Genomic DNA, 21,987 nt, shown 5'->3' with positions numbered 1-21,987 from the left:
CTTAGCTTTGCTTTTCTAGACTGATTTATAGACAGAACCATTCAATGTGTAGTCTTTTTGAGTTGGTTTCTTTCACTTAGCACATGTATTATCTGTGCTACTGTATGCACCAATTTCTCATTCCTTTTTATGGCAGAATAATAGTGCTTTGCATGGATGCATAAAGAGTTTATCCTTCATCCTTATTCTTCATATATGTTATTATTATTACTACTATTATTATTGTGTGCAAGTGTGCATGCGTGTGTGTGCTGATATTGAGCTGAACTCAAGAGCCTCTCAGCCCTTTCAGTCTTGCTTAACTTTTTCACTCAAAGTTGGCTCTTTACCACTTAAACCACACCCTTTTCCAGCTTTTGCTGATAAGAGTCTTACCTCCTATTAGATTTGTCTTCCCAAACTAGAACCTATTATTTTGTATTACTACAGTGGAATCCAATGAGATCAGATACAATCAAAGGTATTCATTTATTGACAACCTACTATAGTACCAGAACAATTCTTGTGAATACAAAGATTCAAAAGTCCTTGTGAATACACACAGAGATTGGCATTTTATATGACATGCCAAATAAAAACACAGTCCTTCTGATTTTGGTTTTGAGACTGTGGCTTTGCTAAGTTTGCCTGGACTGCAATTCTCTTATTGCCATCTCCCAAACAGCGAGATTTTAAGACTGCCCCACTCTAGATAGTTTGTTTGTTTGTTTGTTTGTTTGTTTTTTCCCTGCTCCAGGTCTCAAGGCTTGAACTCAAGAGTTTGGGCATTGTCCCTTAACTTTTTTTTTTTTTTAAATGCTCAAGGCTAGAACTCTACCACTTGAGCCACAGCTCCACTTCTGGCTCTTCGCTGGTTAACTGGAGATAAAAGTCTCAAGAACTTTCCTGCTTGGGCTAGCTTCAAACCACAGTCCTCAGATCTCAGCTTCCTGAGAAGCTAAGATTACAAGCATGAGCTACTGGCACCCAGCTGAAAAGGAATATTTTAAAGAAACATTTCAATATTACCTCCCGTATGTACTCCTCCTGTTCTTCTTTAAGAGTAAGTTCAATGAAGATTTGTTGTAGCTTTTCATTACAGTAGTTAATAATGAACTGCTCAAAGCTGTTGTCCTGTATGAAGTAATGGCAGAAAAAATACTTAAATACCACGTCAGTGGTACTCTCTCTCTCTAACCATACCATTCAGACATCTTAATCAATGAGCAATGCCACACACTGTCTTCCAGACCCAACTGCAGCCTAGCACACAGGTCCTCCATCAGAACTTTGTCCTGGCAGGCCGTTGGAGGATGGCTCACAAATATGTGCACAAATGAAGTAGACACAACTGATGCACTATCAGCAGGATGAAGATTTTTAGCTGACAAGAGAAGCATCCCACACATGATTAAAAACAAAACAAAAACAAAAAAACTTTCTCCCCTGAGGATTAGAGATTCACAACATCTCTCAGCAACCTTTCTGTCTCCCATTCTCAGATGAAACTTTAGGGTTCAACAATGTCCTGCTGACCTGAACTTTGTTTTTCCTCATTTCATACTTACCCCTCAGCCGACTGTACCGACCTGTGTCAGTACGTCTGGCCTGGTGTCTGCTCTTGCTCGCTGTGTGTCTATGGTTGTAAAGTGACTCACCAATATAACATCTACTGGGTAAGTGAAGGAATGAGGAGGTAAAGTTCCTACCTAACAGAGACCTAAGGCAATCCAGCAGTAAAATCACTGCCCACCTCAGCAACTTGTCTTTCTGCAGTTTTTCCTCATATGAGTGTTTGCTTACACACTCTCAGATGGAGGCTCCATTCCTAAACTACCTGTGAGCAATCTGTAAGCTTACTGGATTGCTGCACACATGGAAGGGATTGATACACATTCATTGAATGGATATAGTTCATGTACAGATAACAGCTTCCAAGAACAGGGAGATCTGATACCAAAGCTTGTCTTTTCTACTTCTCTTTCTCCCCTTTGTCAAGAGCTGGTGGCAGTTGGAACACGGGACAAAGAGTATACTTCCAATAAATTTGACTCTTTTCCCATCTAGGCAGCCAGTCCTGGGTGGCAAGGACATGTCCTGTGTAAGGGCTAACACTGAATCTTGTGGATCCTTGTGAATACAACACAGGGATTGACTTCTGCATTTCTCCATTAATGACAAAAGCAAAATATCCACGTGATTATGTGAATGCTCATCTTTTCAAATCAACTATGGCTAGTCCTATCCTCACACCAAGTAATATTTAAGATGGAGTATCTCACTAGGTTCTTTCCTGGAAACCAGCTCACAATTTGTGACCACTGGAAAAGTGCTCATCAGAGGAAAAGTTTAACCATAAACCATCAATGATACATGAGAATATTCTACCACTTACTGCTCTCATTAATGCTAAATTTAGTAGTGGATAAAAGTTTGTTTGGCTTTTTCAAAATCCTGAAAGGTCTTACTAAAGGGCAAACATTTCTTTTCAATTTTTTGAACAAATATAATTGTTGACTCAAAGAGCGTCTATCTCCAGTTTGTATTTTCACACAAAGTTTTAAAAAAAACTTCAGAGCTATCAATTCTGATTTGATATCAATATTAGAATCCTTCCCCTCCTTTAAAAAGAAAACTTACTAGTGAAGCGCCATGGTCTCTTTTGTATATGAGAAAAAAAAAAACTTTGTTAGTTTGGTAAAAACATGTACTTACAAAATATCACAAATGAAAAAGATAACATTTTAAGAGTTAATGCAAACAGACCTTGGGTTTCAGAAAACATGGAGAAAGCAGTCTTTCAAAAAAATTGTGTGTGTATGGGTGTGTGTGTGTGTGTGCGCGCGCGCGTGTGTGTGCACACATGCGTGCATGCACCAGTACTGAGGCTTAAACTCAGGCTCTAAGTGATGTCCATTAGCTTTTTCACTCAGGCCTGGTATTCTGCCATTTGAGCCACAGCCCTGCTTCCTACTACATAAGGGTCTCCAATCAATCTTCCCTGTCCAGCTGGCTCTGAACCACATCTGTCTTCTGAGTAGCTAGGATTATAGATGTGAGCCATTGCCACCCAGCTTGAACAAATCTTTTATCTGTAAGTTTGTGCTTAAGCAATGCTTCAATACAATTACACTAAATTTTCAAATGGCAGCCAACTATTGAGAAGGGGAGGAGAAATGACTAGTGCCACTTAGGCAAGTTAGGTAGTTATGAACAGCTTGAAAGACGCTTCCAAAACAGGACTGAAATACACACAAGCAGATTAGAAACCAGAGGCAAAGCTTCACAATTATGATACAACTTAAAAATTAAGTCAGAGAGGAATTAATTTGCCATCAACCTTTAAAAAGTATCTTGTATGGACTCTGAACTTTGTAGCCACACAGGTAGTCAACAATCATTTACTGTATAGCTCACATGGCAGAGAAGCTATTAACACAGGAGCATGCAACACGGTCACTGCAAATGGCTCATACTTACTGCATTCTGGGGCAAAGAGGGACAGATCACACAAAATGCAGTCAGTTCTTAATTAGCAATAGGCTTTGGCAAGTAATCACTTACTGAGACGTATCTGTTACTGAAAACAGTGAGCTTTTCCATTGAGACTACATTTCTGACTAGTATAAAACTTTACATCAGGATACAAGCATTCCACATGACAGGGCCACCATACCTACACATGGCATCTCAACTGTGGTTCTCCCAGGAGAGGGCTATTCAGGATAAATACTTTGAAAAAATGATACATCATGTCCCTTGCCTGAAGCTTGGAGGTTTCAGGATTCAACCTTTCTAATTTTTAATTATCCAGATAAATTAAATATCCATCAAATGTACTAAAAGTCAAAAAGTCAACAGTAAGGACACCTGGAAAATCACAAAACAATGATTGCTGCAAGGTCCAGCAATATCTCCCCACTCCCCTTTTTCCCCCCACTCCCTTTCTCTACCTGCTAGATCTTCCCTTAAAAAATAAGATAGCAAAGGGAGATTATCCTCCTGAAGATGGCCCAAGAACAACAACAACAAAAAAAAAAAAGGCTAAAATTCCCTCTCCAAAGCTCCCAAACAAAAAAAAAAACCCATCATTAAGCTGGGTATAGTGGTTCACACATGTAATCCTACCTACTCGGCAGGCTGAGATCTAAGGATCTCAGTTCAAAGCCAGCCCAGGTACAAAAGTCTGTGAGACTCTTATGTCCAATTAACCACTAGAAAAACCACAAGTGGGGTTGTGGTTTAAGGGGTAGGGCAGTAGCCTTGAGGAATAATGCCCAGGCCCAGGGTTCAAGCCTCAAAACTGACCAAAATAAATAAAGAATGTCATAATTATCCATGTAAAATTTAATTTATTCCCCCATGGAAATCAGCAGCTACTACTAATATACCACCTAAATTCATGACACAAATGGTCAGGACAGTGGTTACTGCCAAAGCTATGCATAATAAAAACGTTTCTTGTGATCTAATTTTAAGGTATTGTTACTGTTAAACAAAATGAAACTTCACATATTATTTTTATAACAGCAATAATCTACAAAAATTAGAAATGAACTAATAATAATTCCAATAACCCCAATGTGTACAGGTCTAACACATTCTGTGTTTTACACAGGTACTAAATTGACACAGCTTTCAATGTGGGTTCCTACTTCCCTGACTCTAAAAACAACTCTTCAGCTTTACTACTTCTTCAGTGTGTCAAAAACCATGTGAGGAGCTAGCATTACTCTATGTGTCAGTCTCATGAATCAAAGTCTCCAAAGGAGGATGTGGTAGGAGCCTGCCCTCCAAATGACTCAGGGACTCTTGTTTTCTGCCCATGCTCCATGTGTGGAATTTTTCTCAACAGTCTTACACCTTCATTTATAAAGACTGAGGTATAAAACCAAAAATTTTAGAAATAGCCTCAAACAAGTATATTTTATGATCTATTAGACATACCCCTTGAATAAAACTGATAGCTCTCCTGCCCACCTGCAGAAAAAAATGAGGTGTCTGGTTCTCTTCTGCTTCATTCTGTGTACCACATATGACTAGAATAGGAAAGACTTACTGTATAACAGACCAAAAATTATAACTCTACAGATTCTTTAAAAAATTGTAGACTTTACCTTAATGTACTATGTTATAGCTCATCTCTTTTGCCATCCCTTGGTTATCTCATATTGTTACAATTTTTCACCTTGTTATCTCATATATTTTATATGTGCTTAACTGGTTATTTGAAATTGGATAGGGAAGGGGGGAAAAATCAAGATAAGCGGGGGGAGGGTGGGAGGGAAATGGGGACCATGTCATGAGAAAGAGTATCAATGTTTGTGAAGTTATGCACCTTCTATCTGGTGAATATAATGTAACCCTTCCATTAATCACAAGAAAAAATTATTTAAAAAATTGTAGACTTTAGCCTGGTGCTAATGGGTTATAAATATAATCCTAGCACTAGTCTAAGATCTGAAGATCATAGTTCAAAGCCAACCCAGGCCAAAAAAAAAAAGTCCCCGAGATTCAATTTTCTAGCAAATAGCCAGAGTGGAAATGTGGCTCAAGTACATGTGACTGTTGGAATATTAGCCTTGACCAAAAAAGCCAAGACAGCATAAGGTCCAGGACCAACACCAAAGTAAATAAAATGACTGAAAATAAAAAATTCTAGACTTTGCATTTATTCTTTAAGCATCAAGGGAACAGAAAATTCACTTTCCAGAGAGCTCCTAACTAGATTATCTTTTCAAGTATCAATGATCAATGTTCCATACAAAACAAACTGGAAAGATGTAATTAAAAAATACTAACCTATAACCTGACTTAGGGGAATTATAAACCCTTTGTACAACTAATTAATATTAATACAAAAATAAAACTATTACTGACCTATTTATATTCTCTGTAGCAACAGAAGCAGCTAAGGATGTCTTAGACACCATAAGGCAGATAGACAAATAGAGGAAATGGCTGTATATACTCTGGGCTTGGGAAGGTGAGAGAACAGTACAGGTGGATTTTACGTGTTGGAAACACTGGGGAGTTTAAATACAAAATTCAAAGTTTATTTTAGCAACCATTATCTTAACTGATGTCTCTTATAATTCAGCACTTTCTACTGAGGTTGCACATTTAGATATAGCATTGACTGGAATTTCATATTTTACATTTCATGAAATCTTCCATAATAAACGAAACACTACATTTATATAGGATTTTAAGTATAATACTGTCATTTTCAAGAAACTGGGTTAATATATGGTTATAAATCTGCTGTTGGTCCTGGGAGATTTATTTGGTGTGAAGTCTTTGTCAGCCTCCAATTATAATACAGTTTTTATAGCACAATATAATGCCCTTAACCACTATCCATTTTTAAAAACCACAATGGCAAGAAATAGAACCCAAAGCAATAACACCTTTTTTTTTTTAAGAAAGAAAATTTCAGGAAGATCCTCAAAATAGATGAGGAAAATATGCGATATTACATATTCTCCCTTCTAGACATTCAGAAGGCTGAATGGCTGGCTTAAGTTTTAGAAAACTTCTTTTTAATTAGGTAATGTTTTCCTTCCAGGTATGTAAGTTCAATGTAATAAATTAAAAAAAAAAACAGTGTCACAATTTTCTTATGCATTTTAAATAGGCTTTGACATTAAAAGTTAGAGTAATTATAATTATACAGACACCAAAACAGATACACACACACACACACACACACACACACATCCATATTGTCATCAACTGTTTTTGAGTTTGTGGCAGTAGCTTTTTCACACAAATCTGAGTGCTCTGCCATTTGATCTACTCTTTTGCTTCTGACTTTTTGCTGGTATAGACAAACAAACATACAAACAAAAACCTCTCAGACTTTCCCAGTACTACCTTGGATTACAGGTATGAGCCACTGGTGCCCAGCTTTTTAGCAACACATATTTTAAATTGGTCTAACAGATGAGGATAAAATTGAAGATAAGAAACTAGAACAGAAGGCATTGACCAGAGCTGGCTTTAATTTAGTTTTAAAAACAATTCAGAAAACAAGTTCAATAATTAGGAGATGGTCTTGCTGGGTTATCCTGACTCTTGTGTAAGTATCAGGGTATAATATTTAAAGCAATCTCCACCTATCACACTCATTTTATACATGGGTCACTTCCAATGGGGTACAAAAGGGCAAGATGACAAGAAATGTACAATTAAAGATAACTAGCACTTGGCCTGAATGAAACTGGGTCAATTGCATGAAAAGTAAAATAGCCATTGCTTCTTGCTATTTAAAACCATTAATGCTTAGGTCTTTCCTCATAAATCACCCATCAATCTGAATAGCAATCAGATTAAGAACTTAGAAAAGAGCTTAAAAAACTTGGGACTGTTCATATATTTTGGGGTGTAATATTGTATGTGTGTGCTTTTAAAGAATTGCATTTATTCTCTTATGAAAATGCTTGCCATTAATACTCCTCAGAAGTCAAAAGATTCAATTCTCTGCTATGAAAAGAACAAAATTAATTCTGTAGGATGTGGATTAAAATGTTTTCTTTTGGAAAGTTGGATTTACTATCAATCAAAATTTAAAGCTATATTTTTCCCTCTATTAATTTTAATACCTTTCACCTTAATTTTGGTGTCACTGTTCCAGTAATCTGTTTTCCAAATGTACGTCAGATCACATGCAGCCAGCAAGGCAGAACTTATTCACGTAACCAGTGCAGACTGGAATGTTTTGCTGTCAAATAAATCCATGTGTCATCACTCTATGGTTTAATCATCAGGTTCCCTCTTCCATTTAGAGAGGGACCAAAGCGACTGAAAGGTTTCCACCAGCTCAGCTGGAAAGGTTTACATGAGTACTGTGGGTAGGTTCACTAAGGCAGAATGAGACAAGTTTTAGGAAAGAATTCTAGACCCTTCATGTCCAGTTTCTTCAAGTTATGTCTGGGACAAAATTCTTAACTTCTACAATCTATTTTTACTGAAGAACAAAGTAGAATTTTTATTTATACCGTATCAGTTTCCTGGTAATTTCTACTTGCCTGGATAATCCAGAAATATTCATCTTTGCATGGATGGGGATCCTGGGTACCTCTTTCACGTTCTAACTCCTCTAACATCAGTGATACCTTTTAGTCCTTCCTCACTGGGATTTCTAGTATTAAAGACTATATACTTCCTAATGTTTCCATGTGCTCTAATACTACTAAGAAACCAAGAAAAACCAGGCTGCCATGTAGGGTATATATGGGAAAAATTGTTCGGGGTGGGGGAAGATAAAGTCTCTTTGTAATCTTGTATCAATTAAAACATGGAAGTATCTAAGAGCTAGGCATTGGTGGCTCATGCCTGTAATCATAGTCACTCAGGTGCCTGAGATTTGAGGATCACGGCTGGAAGCAGCCAGGCAGCAGTCTGTGATACTCTTATCTCCAATTAACCACAAGAAAACCAGATGTGGCACTGTGGCTTAAAGTAGTAGAGCACTAGCCTTGTGGTTAAAAAGCTCAGGGAAAGCACCCAGATCCTGAGAGTTCAAGTCTTGTGACCAACCCCAAAATAAAGATGTATCTAAGAACATCTAAGTTTGTCTCCTAAATTCTCCCCCAAATAAATTTATTAAATAAAAGATGAACAAGTTATTAAAAAATCAGGATGCCCAATGCTTATGAGAAAGTTCACACAAAAGAAGAAGAAGAAGAAGAAGAAGAGGAGGAGGAGGAGGAGGAGGAGGAGGAGGAGGAGGAGGAGGAGGAGGAGGAGGAGGAGGAGGAGGAGGAGGAAGAAATAATCATCATCATCATCATCTTGGTTTTTCCCAAGGACCTAGGAATTGAGGGGCAGGGGGAATGCATTTACTCCATGGAAAAGAAAAATGAACTTTTAAAGATGTTTTATGATCATCAGAAGATTTGCTATAGACATAATCAACTGGATTTTTCCCTTTTAAAGTTCTGTTTAAAAGGAATAACTGTTTAGTTTTACATCCAGAAGTTAGATTTCAATATATTTTGACCATTAAGAGAAACCTAAGGTCTTTCAAGGGCATTTTATACAGAGGTCATACACCATGAATGCCACATGTGTTTGTAATTTACAGTCACTCTGAAAATTACTGTCTGTGAGAACATTTGGTCTCAACCTTGCTTGTACACTGGAGTCACCGGGGAGCTTTAAAAATACAGCTACTGGGATCCTGAGATGCTCCACTAGCACTGGTCTGAGTGCAGCTTGGACATCCAAGTTCTCCAAAGTTCCCCAGCTGATTCAAGGAAGAGCTTGAAAATGACTAAAAAAAAAAAAGTCTATCCAGGGAGGAAGAAGAACATTCTGAAGCATAATGCATGTGTTTTTGTGATTAAAAGGTAAGAAAATGACTCTGGCCTTAACCTTAGTCAGAAAAAGAAGTAATATATGAAAATATTGGAAGGTGGAATCTTACTTTCTCATCCAGAAATGGGACTAATAATAGTAGCTGGCAGGCCGGGAGTTTGGCCTAGTGGTTAAAGTGCTTGCCTAGCATGCACAAAGACCTGGGTTCGATTCCTTGGTACCACATACATAGAAAAAAGCCGGAAGTGGTGCTGAGGCTCAAGTGGTAGAGCTCTAGCCTTGAGAAAGTCCAAGGACAGCGCTCAGGCCCTGAGCTCAAGCCCAGGACTGGCAAAAAAAAAAAAGCTGGCAAGAGCTTATTCTCAATACTAAATCAGACAACACACACAACACTAACCACAATACTTCTAATACAGTCAGCTATTGATAAATACTGGCTATTGATAAATACTGCTAAGCATGGCTTATGACTGAAGTAGAAAATTTACTAGCTTAAACCCACATAGTACAAGAAAAAGGAATTTGCTAGAAAGGACTGGCTTTAGCTCAAGGAAATATTCAGATAGTTTTTCTGTGACTCTATAACCTTAACTTCTTCTTGAAATATGTAAATTTTGGGGGTATATTCTGGGCAAGGCCTGGTCACTTAAAGGAATTCACATATAACTTGCAGGAAAGAAGTTGTAAAGCAGTGGCTTGGTATACTTTGTCTTTCTTTGATCTGAACTAAAACACTGCTCCTGAAAGTGACAGTATTTTATTAGGTCCTTGAAACTGTTTGTAAATATCAAAGTTAGCGAGAAGGTTGGCAGAAAACACTAACATCTGTAGGTAACTAAGAAAGCATGGAATTCTTTTCTAAAAAATTTCCTTCTGAATTGTAGCATAAATGACTCCAAGCTCTGCAGGTGAACTCAACACTACAAGATGACAGGTAGATGAGGCCTGGATGAAGTTCAAAGACCACCTAATTCAGATGCCTCTCCCCGAATCTCAAACAGAAGAAATGAACAAGCCTTTGCAGGGAACAAGACCATTTGGATCTCAACTCCTGGTATCTTTTCATAATACCAACGTGTTTCCCTTTTCAAATGACTTTCTAATGAGCAAACAGCAACAGGCACAATGTCCATGCTGATTGTTAGAGGTCACCAAGACAGACTTTTCAGTTTGCAATTTCAAAAGTCAGCTACTAACATAAAAAGAACCTTTTAAACAGAGATGTCTGTCTCCAAATGCTGGTTCTCAGAGGATGCGTGCACGCAGGCAGACACGCAGGCACGCGCGCACACACACACACCCATCAGACCTGGAAAGACTGCAAAGTTATAGTAACTTATGACAAAAATTTGTCCATAAAATACAAAGCTTAATTCCTACTTATTTCACGTAAGTAATGTTGCTAAAAAAAAGTATTTTTAAAATCTTACCTCAAAAATTTCAAAGCCATAAATGTCCAAAACACCCATGACCTTTTTTCTTACTTTAGTTTGTGCCTTTAAAAAAGTAAATTCAATAGGATGAGTTAATTTAGGTACTATTTACTGTAGGCAAGTATCCAAGGAATATTGACATATATTACAAAAGAATTTTTTTTCAAAAGAATTTTTAGGCTAGGAGAATAATTATATTTTACTTTTCTTTAAAGTGACAAACATGTAAAAAGGAAAATTTACGGGATCAGATATCAGGATGGAATCACTCAGAAATTTAAATAGGTAACTTAGTTTAAAAAGATACTGTCAGTACTAAAATTGTTAGAAAGGATAAAAAAAAAGCATGGCAGCTAGTTAACAAATAGAATGTAACTCTACAAAGAGTCTTTAGACAGTCAAACTGAATCATAAGTCACATGGCAAAATGAAATAAAATCCTTGGCAAATGCTAGTCTTATACAATGTACATTCTTCTTAAGGAATAATCTTTTAAAGTGATAATCTGTAATCTGACTACAAAACTAAATTTTCTCCAATTTAACATTTACATTCTACTATTATTTATTATGATTGGTTTCTTTGCTTATAATGTAAATACCTTAATGCTTTCATTGATTCGATTGACCAACCATGAAAATAACCTGCTGTAGAGATTTTTAGCCAGAGCATCACGCGCATAATAAGCCTGTAAAAAAGAAAAGGAACTAGGCTTATTTTTCACAAAATAATAAAAGCATTTTAACCCTTTTTATTTCACATTCCTTTTCAGAACCAGTTTTTATTTTGCTCCAGTGAGTAGTGAAATCATTAAGAAAATTCAGAAGATTGTTTATACATAGTCATTCTATTTTTTTTTTACCCCACGACATTAATTTTAAATGCTGCAAGACTTTCTGTCACAAAGATATTCATTCACAGTGTTCAGAACAGAGAGGGAAAATGAAGCTACTTAAAAGTTTAACAACAACAAAAAAATAAACAATCATCGAGAGAAACATTAGAGGCTGGGTGCTACTCAAGAGGCTGAGATCTGAGGATCGTGTTTCAAAGTCAGCTTGGGCACTAAAGAACCTGATATCCCCAATTAACCACTAGAAAACCATAAGTGGTGCTATGGCTCCAGAGGTAGGGTGGTAGGCTTGGGCTGAAGAGCTCAGGGATAGTGCCAAGCCCAGAGTTCAAGCCCCACAACCAACCAAAATAAGAGAAACATTAGATAAAGTATAATAATGACTGTGAAATTAAGCAATGACTTAGCAATCATTATATTCTATGGAAATAAAGAAACTTTACATTTAATATTGTTTACTCCTATACATCAGAAAGGAAAATCAAAATTTAATCAATTAAAATAGTGCATACTGCCTTTGGTTAATCTCATATTGTTACTGTATCTGACTTTGTTACCTGGTAAATTGTATATACATTTATTTGTTTATTTGAAATAGGAAAGGGAGGGGAGAAAACAAGATGATTGGGAGGGGGTAGGGGAAGGGGGGTAGGGGAACGGAGGTAGGGACAAAAACATTTAAAGAGGTACCAATGTATGAGAAGCAATGCACCAACTATCTGGCAAATATAACTGTAATCCCTCTGTACATTACAATGAAATAAAATAGTGCATACTGATGTGATCTATAAATTTATCTTCATTCAACCTTTGGAATGTTTTTTAAAAATATTTCCAAATGAGTTTTTATAAGTTGTATAATAAAGATAAAATCCTTTTAATGTGCTCATTCATGGGTTTTTTGTTTTTGTTTTTTTTGGCCAGTCCTGGGCCCCGAGCTCAGGGCCTGAGCACTGTCCTTGGGCTTTCTCAAGGCTAGAACTCTACCACTTGAGCCATAGCACCACTTCTGTTTTTTTCCTATGTATGTGGTGCTGAGGAATCAAACCCCAGACTTAGTGCATGCTAGGCAAGCACTCTACCACTAGGCCAAACTCCCAGCCCATTATTTATGTATTTTTTAAGCTACTCAGAGGTATTAGACAAAAAATGGGCAAAAGACCTAGGTTTTAATAACTCAAGAATCTTAAAGATGGAAAAAGTCAGATCTAGCTGAGAGAACATGAGCCCTGTCATAGTACTGGGTGTCTAGCGCACATAGTCAATGCTGATGACATGCTGAATTCAGTTTCCTAAGGAGCTGGGTTTGATGGCAGCAACCTAACAAAGAACTGTCTTTGTAATAAGAAAGCTACAAGTTGTGCTACTCTTTTTCTAACACATTGGCCATATTTGTGTATTGTTGTTTATGGGTATTACTACTTTTAGGAAATGTTACTTTATAAAGAATACAGCTTGTTAAATTACATATAAATGCCTGTTCCACATTTCTTCTGAAGGAAGCACAGCAATTCTCTTAATACCCACACATATAGCTGAGAAGAAAGCATATTCACCTTCATCAGTCCCTTTTGTGCTAATCTCAAACCTCTCTCCCTGGGTTCAAATAGATATTCTAATCAGGAGTAGGAAATATAACTAAAAGTGGCAAAAAGAAAGGAAGGAAAGGAAGAATAAGGAGAGAGGGAGAAACCAAGGAAGGAAAGAAGGAAGGGAGGAAGGGAGGGGAGAAGAAAGGAAAAAGTATGTAGTGTATTGGGAGAATGGTATGACTCTATAGCAGAAAATTTATACAAAATGCTAAAACAGGGAAAGAAGTCAAAATATAATTTAGATGCCCATCTTTTCTTTAATACCTTTTCTTCTAGTTTGTACTGTCTTAAAATTCAAGGTAATTCAATTGTTAGGAAATTCAAGTGCATATAACAGTATGGTACATGGTCTACAAACTCATTTACTGTATGATTTTTGACATGTCCATTTCTTCTCCTGCTATCTCATCCTTACGAGCCTATAGAAATTTTAAATTCTGTCTTCTCCCATTTATTTATAAACTCAAGTATTTCAAATGAAATCCTACCTGTTACCCCTGACTTCTTGATCCTAACTTGTTCCAAATTTATAACATCCTATAAAGTAGAAAGACCAAGTGTTTACCTTCATTTAAGAATCACTGATACCGAAGAAGGAAGAATAGCCACTAGACACATGAACAAATGTCTAACATTTCTGGCCATAAAAGAAATGCAACCCCAAACAGCATTGAGATTTCACCTCATTACAGTTAGAATGACCAGTATCAAGAAAACTAACAATAACAGATACTGGCAGGGATGTGGCCAAAAAGGAAGTTACTACACTGATGGAGGGAATGTAAAGTACTCTGGAAAGTATTTTGGAGGTTTCCTAAAAAACCTAAATGTAGAGCTTCCTTATGACCCAGCAATTCCACTCCTCAGCATCTGTCTCAAAGACCACAAACAAGGTCACACTAAACTACTAGCACAACCATGTTAATTGCAGAACTCTTTACCACAACCAAGATATAGAATTAACCCAGATGCCCCTCAATGGACAAACTGATAAGAATATGTGATACACACACACACACACACACACACACACACACACACACAATGGAAGTCTATGCTTCATCGGAAAGAATGATATGACACCATTCATAAGAAAATGGAATAGGACGCTAAATGAAAGGATCTCTAGGATATAGAAACATAAGCCATATCATGAATGATTGTTGTTCTTAAGGCACTATGTTATCTCTCATCTCTTTTGCTGTCTCTTGGTTATCTCATATTGTTACAGTATCTCACTTTGTTACCTGATATATCAGACATATTTGTATTTGGTTATTTGAAATTGGATAGGGAAGGGGGGAAAACAAGATGAGGGGTGGGGGTTGGGGGAGGGAAATGGGGACCAGGACATGAGAAAGGGTATCAATGTATGAGAATGAATGCACCATCTATCTGGCAAATATCATGTAACCCTTCTATTAATTATAATAAAAAATAAATAAAATAAAAAATGGAAGACTTGGAAAAATATTAAGTAAGGTAAGCTACACCCAAATAAACACAGTTTACATGATTTCCTTCATTTGTGGCAAACAGAAATGTGTTTATAAACCTACAAGTAAACATACTGGATGGTAAAAGACAAAAAAATTATACTTGGACCTAATAAATTATACAGGACACTAAAAAATTCACACAATGAGAACAAAGGAGAATATTCTCGGGAGGATCACTAAGACTCAATAGCTATGTGCATATGACCATATAAAATGATGCTTATCAAAATGAACTCCAAGAAATGGAAACAAGAGATTTTTGTTGCTTTGTTTTGGGGGTTTTGTTTGCTTATTTTTTCCTCCTTTGTTGCTGTTTTACTTTTTAAATTTCTGTACCCTTTGTCTTGTATAGGAGCTTATCGATATTGGTGAGGAGCACAGAAATGGTGGGACCAAGGATGAACAAATGCAGGGCGACGCAATGCTGAAAATGAACTATGCAACTTGTAAGGGAAAGGAGTTAGAAGGAGAAAACTGGGAGAAAACAAGCTAAGAGGTGACACTATTCAAAAAGCAATGTACTGGGCTGGGAGTTTGGCCTAGTGGTAGAGTGCTTGCCTAGCATGCACAAAGACCCGGATTTGATTCCTCGGTACCACATACATAGAAAAAAGTCAGAAGTGGTGCTGAGGTTCAAGTGGTATAGCTCTAGCCTTGAGGAAAAAGCCCAAGGACAGTGCTCAGGCCCTGAGCTTAAGCCCAAGACTGGCCAAAAAAAAAAAAGCAATGCACTTATTACCTGACCTATGTAAATGTAACTTCTCTGTATGGTGCATTTACAGTAACAATTAAAATAAAAAAAGAATTGTTAATAGAGGATTAAATGCATGTCTCAGTTGTAGAGGATCTGCCTAGTCACATACAAGTACCTGAGTCTAAAACCCCCAAACCACCAATACCAAAAACTAGACCATCAAAACATAAAGAATTACTAATAACAGTATGTATAACTAATGGAAAATACCAACTGCAATGATTCATAACTTCAGATGCGCACTATAAACACCCCATGCACTCTGCTGCTTCCTGAAGCTCACATAGTTGAAAAATCCCAGGCAGGAACTGTTTCTAAGATGGCTGGTATCAGGCACGGCCTAGGATGGAATGTACTAAGTAGCACAGAAATAGAGAGATGAAGAGATACAGACCCACACTTCACGAGCCTGCTATGACCCAGAGAGACAAAACTAACAAATGAAGCAACTGGAAGGCATGTGGAGTGCTAACAGCAGAGGAAAAGATTCAGAGAAAGGAAATCAAGGAGCTCAGGAAGGTTCCTTGGATGGGGTTCAATTAGATTAACTCTCTAGACAGGAAGAAAGAATGAGCAATGTGGTAATGGACAAACAGAAAAGCAAAGGCATCAAGTAAAAATATACTTGGTGTCTAGAGAACTAGAAAACATGGAGGGTCAGTTTGCAAAGAGACTGGTAGGCCAAGGAGGACATTGTGGAATAGAAACTGGATGATAAACTCTATCACGATTTCCATCATTTCAAGATTAGTCATCCTACGTAAGGAAAAGATCTAAATGCACTAAGGGAAATGAGGCATGGGAAATAAAGATGATACTGGAGCCCAAGAATTGAAGCTATGAGGAAATGCTAACAGAGTAAACTACTTCTCTCAGGAATCAAAACCTACCAAGCAGTAAGACGGAGAGAACCAGATAATCTAACCACTACATTGTAAGCAGCACGGGACTAAAGTGCTGAAAAACTGAAGCTATCAAGCCGAATTACTTCATGCCAAACGTTATAAAAATGTGAAGTTTCACCTAGTGAGACAAGGTCACGCAAGCTCATCAAATAAAAAGACATGGGGTCTAATTTCTGTAGAGAATGAATTTACAAAGCAGAGCGCTTCAATGAGGGAAGCTACCAAATCTCCACATGCAGTTACAGTATTTTCCAAAGCCACAGTGACTCACCTAGAATAATGAAGGCTGAAGGAAGACGAGACAATAATACAACTGAATAAACAAAGTAATCTCAAATGGGAAAAGTCTTACATTAGTAATTAAATTCTAGAGCAGGTTACTACTGACTAGTGGGAAATTTCCAAGCCATAGACCACAGGGTTTACATGGCAAGGGACTCGCGATGCTGCCTGAGTACATATCATCCAAGCATCCACCAATTTTATTTGAACCAAGAAGAGGGGAGGTAGCAACAGAGATTTGTGTCTTAGAAAGCCTTTATGCTGGGGAAGAAAAAGTTGGGTTGGGTGTGTATATGTGTGTGGGGGTATTGGCTGGAGTAGGTTGGGCTAAGAAGGAAGATGAATGAAAATAAATAAGGTCAACGTAGATGATCTGCATATGTGAGAACAGAGCAATGAAAACTGCTGACATTGTTTTAGGAATGGGGGGAAGGAAGGAAGAGTGACATAGACAGTGAGCCTAATTGAAATACAAAATACCCCTCCCTGTAGCAGGCGGAGAGACAGAGAGACAGACAGATGGGGGAAGAGGGACTTCATTGGCTTCTGTGGAAGATAAAAGAGATAAAAGAAGGTAGGCATCCATTTGGGCCATGTCCCCACAAATTTGGATCTTCCACTCTAATCTTCAAATCAGTAAATGGTAGCAAGCAAAAAACATTGAGCTGTGCTTAACTGTACATCATGCATACATGAAGCTATCAGTGAACCAGCTGCCTCACTTTGAAAACTGATCCACAAAAGGCTCACAGTACCCTGACTTTCACACCAATTTCTGGTTCCAGCCATGTTGAACTGAGTTCCAGCTGCAGGTGTCTTGCTTTCAACTCCAGTCCCTTTACCATCTGGCCATTTTCTTCCTCCCTCCAACTCCTTCTCCCTGACCCTATAAGCCCTTCTCTATCCTGCTTTAGTTGTTTCTCTTTATCACTGCATTTAGCACCTGCTAGCCTACATCATTTATTTATTATGTCTACTGATTGTTGTGCAGTTCCTCCTGTCAGAATATGCTGAGTTCCTGAGGGTAGGATCCTTATCAGTTTAATTTTCCTCATGACCCCAATACCCACAAGGATACCTGCAATGCATTGTTGACAGCTGAGATAATTGCCTGTAGAATAAAATTCCATACACAAACGTCATTGTCTTTTAAAATAAACTTGCCTTTGTGCATTTGCTTACCTGAGCCACATTCAGTGTAGTGGAGACTTTCTCCTGCTTGGCTTCCACTGTTCGGAAACTGAATGCTCGTTCTAGAACGGACTGATCAATGCCTGTCAACTCGCAAATCTCTTTTAACTCTGTTAGGGAAGATGACACAGAAAGTAACTCCAGGTAAGTTGTTAAAGAACCTTATCGAGACATAGCCTGTTCTTTCTAAATCACACTCAAATTAAATAGTCTAAATCTGTGTATATTAGAAGACTTTAGAATTTTAGTTACAATTATATTCCTGTCCAGTTCCACTAGAAACTTTTTTTCTTTCAAATCAATGCAAAATGCAAGCTTCACTTTCTAGATTAAAAGCCCAGGTAGAAGTTCAAAAAAAGCCTTGCTAAACAATGCTGATTCATCACTGACTTACCATTTTTATCTTTGATTTTGCTTTCATCTAAACCATTCACTCGTGATTCGGGCTTGAACTCAATGTTCCCCAGTTTCAACACTGCTGCTACCACTTCTAAGACAGACTCTGCCTCATGGTCCATAAAGCCCACGATCTGCATGGCATTCTGGGGAAAGAAATGAAACATGTATTTTCTTCCTGAGGCTTTTTGCCTTTTTGAAAGGTAAAGACGATATAGTACATTTTATTTTGAGGGGAAAAAAGGTCTTGAGGAAAAAAAATAATTTGGGGGGGGGGCACAAAAAAAGACAAGATTGTCAGGTGCCAGTGGCTCATGCCTGTAATACTAGCTACTCAGAAGGCTGAGATCTGAGGACTGTGGTTCAAAGCCAGCCCAGGCAGGAAAGACCATGAGACTCTTATTTCCAATTAAGCAGCAAAAAGTCTTAAGCAGAACTGTGACTCAAGTGGTAGAGCACTAGCCTTCAGTATATTCAGGGACAGTACCAAGGCCCTAAGTTTAAACCCTAGAACAGGAAAGAAGGGAGGGAGGGAGGGAAGGAGGGAGGGAGGGAGGGAGGGAGGGAGGGAGGGAAAAAGACAGAGGAGGAATTATCTTCTTTAGTCAATTTCAAATTGTGGATTAAGGACCACAGGAATCCCTTGTGTGCAATGAGTAAGAAACAGGGGGAGAGAGGAGAAAGCTTGGAAGAGCCCTATATCTCCACTGCTGTACATTCAGGTTCCCCTACTAGAAACAAACCCAAACAAGATGACTCTATACAACCTCCAAAGAAAACACATATCTGCTTGTTTTACATGTGAGAAAAGCAATTGCTTGTTAAAGTGCAGTGCTTCATCCTTATCTCAAACACAACAGGGGCAAGGGGGCTCTCATCTGTTCACAAGCTTGTATGGGTGCCAGCTGTGTGCCAAACAAAGCAGTTGTGAACTGGCCTTGGACTCAACCCTTAAACAAAATCATGTCCAGGAGTCAAGAGACAATTGTTTCCATATGAAGATGTTTGTACAGTTTATAAAATTGGCATAGTGTGTGAGATGCTTTCTCTGTGAGAACAGCTGGTGAAATTACTGTGTGGGTGCCATGGGGGAGGGGGGCGCAACACAGCAATGGGAATAGCATACAGTCCTTGTTATGAAAAATAGCAAACGCAGAAAAGTAAAGCAGAGAAAAAATACCTACATCTCCTTCATTCACACACAATGATTGGAAGATGCGTGTTTAGTGCTGTATATATAGTCTGACCTACTCCCCTCCCTTCCCACAAGCCCCGCCATCTCATCTGGAAGTAAATCCCCGTTATTACGTCATAATGGGAATAATTTTGAAAGAACGTGCCACATAAAGGCAGAAAAGAGAGTATTGTGTAAAATCCACTTCTTACCTAATGAATATGGAATGCTAATCCTTCTGGTTTATACATCAGTTGTCTAAAATTGTATAAAAACAGGATTTTCTGTCTCAAAAAGGTTTGATTTAACAGGATCCAAGGGCAATTTTCACACTTGGAAATTAACTTTGGCTACAAAACATTTTGGCAATGCAAACACATGGAATTTAAATCCAACATTAAAAGAGTCAAGTCCTAGGATAATACATAAAAGCTCCTTTTCATAAATGGTAAAATTGCACACTTAAGTAAAGTGCCAGCCGTCACAACTTTGTATGGTGGCTGAGCTAGTGAAAAGCCAAACTAATAAAAAAATATAACAAATTCTCGTATACTTCTAAAACATCAGGGAGTATGAATTACACTTTATAGAAAACTCAGAATTGTTCCCAGCTCTGATTGAGCAATAGGCGTGACCCATTTTTTAAAATGTAATAAAAGCACTTCCTCTTACCCTAACGGTTCTGAAATTGGCTGCATCATCAATTCCATTAACCCTGGCTGAGTCCAGGCTCAGGTAGTTGTATCTGCTGAAATCCCGCTCAAGCTTAAGCTTGTCTGTTGAGTCACAAATATAAACAGGTATGTTATTCCAATAAATGTAATCAACTTTCATATCTCATTAGTCTTTTCTTATTGTGTATATTGAATCAACAAAGTAAAAATTGATATCCAAGTGATGGTAAGACCATTTCACAAAAATCATTTTTTTCATTGGTGTACATTATTCAACTTCTATTTTTTTACATTTACTCTATTAATTTGCCCTTTTGTTGCTGGTGCTAGGCTTCAATTCAGGGCATGGGCACTGTCCCTGAACATGTGTGATCAAAGCTAGTGCTCTACCACTTGAGCTACTGCTTTACTCACATATTTTTGGTGATTAACTAGAAGTGATACTCTTGCTGACTTTCCTATCTGGCTTTGAACCCTGGTCTTCATATTCAAGCTTCTGAGTACCTTGGATTATAGATGTGAGCCACCAGCATTTGGCTTTTGTATTTATTTTTAGGGAACAAAGTCACTTCCCAAATTTTTAGAATATGAAATCTTCAATATACTGATCCACTAAAACATATCTGTCTAGTTGCTCTCTCAACACCATCTATTTGGTTCTCTCTAGTTTATAAGACTAAATATAGGGCCATGATAAACATTCTTTACACAAATTGACTTTTACATTCATTTGTAGTCTGGTGGGATATATTCTAGAAAGCAATGTGGCTAGTGGTAGGCTTCTGTAAATTTGGGACTCACATTTAGGATTGCTAGTTAGTTCTCCATAAAGAAGTCCTTTGTTTTTTTTTGTTTTTGTGCTAGACCTGGGGCTTAAACTCAGAGCCTCATGTTCTCACTCTTCTCTGCTCAAGGCTAGCACTGTCTCACTTGAACTACACTTTTACTTCTGGGTTTTTGCTGGCTAACTAAAGATAAAAGTCTCTAGGATTTGTCTGCCCAGGCTAATCCTCAGATCTCAAACTCCTGAGTAGCTTACAGGCATGAGCCACTGGTACCGACGACTTGGACATCCTATAGTTCAATGTAAATAGACCAGTCACAACTTGGCTAGCTCTTTTAAATAACTTTTGCTAATATGACAATTCAGTGCCTTTCCCCCCCCCTCCTTTTTTTTTTTTTGCCACTCCTGGGCCTTGAACTCAGGACTTGGGCACTGTCCTTGAGCTCTTGAGCTTTCTCAAGGCTACAGCTCTACCACTTGAGCCACAGCACTATTTCTAGCTTTTTTTTCTATGTATGTGGTACTGAGGAATCAAACCCAGGTCTTCGTGCATGCTAGGAAAGCACTCTACCACTAGGCTAAACTCCCAGCCCCAATTCAGTGCCTTTTTAATGTGTATTTGTTGCTTACTAGTGAGCCTAGCTTTTCTTCCTGAATGCAGATAACTCTTCATACAGCTTCTTATTTACCAACTGATTCAATACTTTTTTTTATCATTTAGCTATTGGCTATTGGATTCTATCTTTGTTAACTTATACTAACTCTCTAAAATATCTAAGGGATGAGATTGTTTTTTTGTATCATATGTAGATGTGTTGTTTGCTATTTTGAAACTGTAGATCAACATTTTGTTTCTTACTGTTCTCTGATCAATTTCTCTACCCAGGTGAAATACCCTTACATTTTATCTTTTTAAATTATGACTCATCACTCCCCAATGAGAGTCCATTTTAATCTATGTGAACTAGAGTTGAGGCAGAATCCCCAGTGAAGCACCAGGGATCTGAAGCAGAAGCTGCAGCATGGCAGAAGTACACACACGTTCTTTACTTCAACAAGGCAGGAGTCATGGAAGACTTTTAAGAAGGAAAGGGAAGTATATGGAATGGTTTTAAAGAGAGTGTTTTACAAAATGCTGTGACAGCAAAAA

The 21,987-nt window shown here is 37.8% G+C and overlaps 1 protein-coding gene across 1 annotated transcript in view; it reads right to left on the bottom strand.

The window, feature by feature from the left end:
- The window catches only part of Myo1b (myosin IB), a 170,254-nt gene that overhangs the window by 39,669 nt on the left and 108,598 nt on the right, over positions 1 to 21,987 (bottom strand). The window contains exons 9-14 of the mRNA XM_090354504.1: positions 20,052 to 20,155; positions 18,204 to 18,351; positions 17,801 to 17,919; positions 11,335 to 11,421; positions 10,731 to 10,796; positions 1,009 to 1,113 (exon numbers count right to left, since the gene is read on the bottom strand). Coding sequence (XP_090210630.1) covers positions 1,009 to 1,113; positions 10,731 to 10,796; positions 11,335 to 11,421; positions 17,801 to 17,919; positions 18,204 to 18,351; positions 20,052 to 20,155 — 629 coding nt within the window. The remainder of the gene's footprint in view (positions 1 to 1,008; positions 1,114 to 10,730; positions 10,797 to 11,334; positions 11,422 to 17,800; positions 17,920 to 18,203; positions 18,352 to 20,051; positions 20,156 to 21,987) is intronic.

This window comes from Megascapheus bottae, chromosome 21 (genome assembly GCF_031878675.1).
Source record: "Megascapheus bottae isolate mThoBot1 chromosome 21, mThoBot2.hap1, whole genome shotgun sequence".
Classification (NCBI taxonomy): Eukaryota; Metazoa; Chordata; class Mammalia; order Rodentia; family Geomyidae; genus Megascapheus; species Megascapheus bottae.
This window is presented reverse-complemented; position numbering and strand designations above follow the sequence as displayed.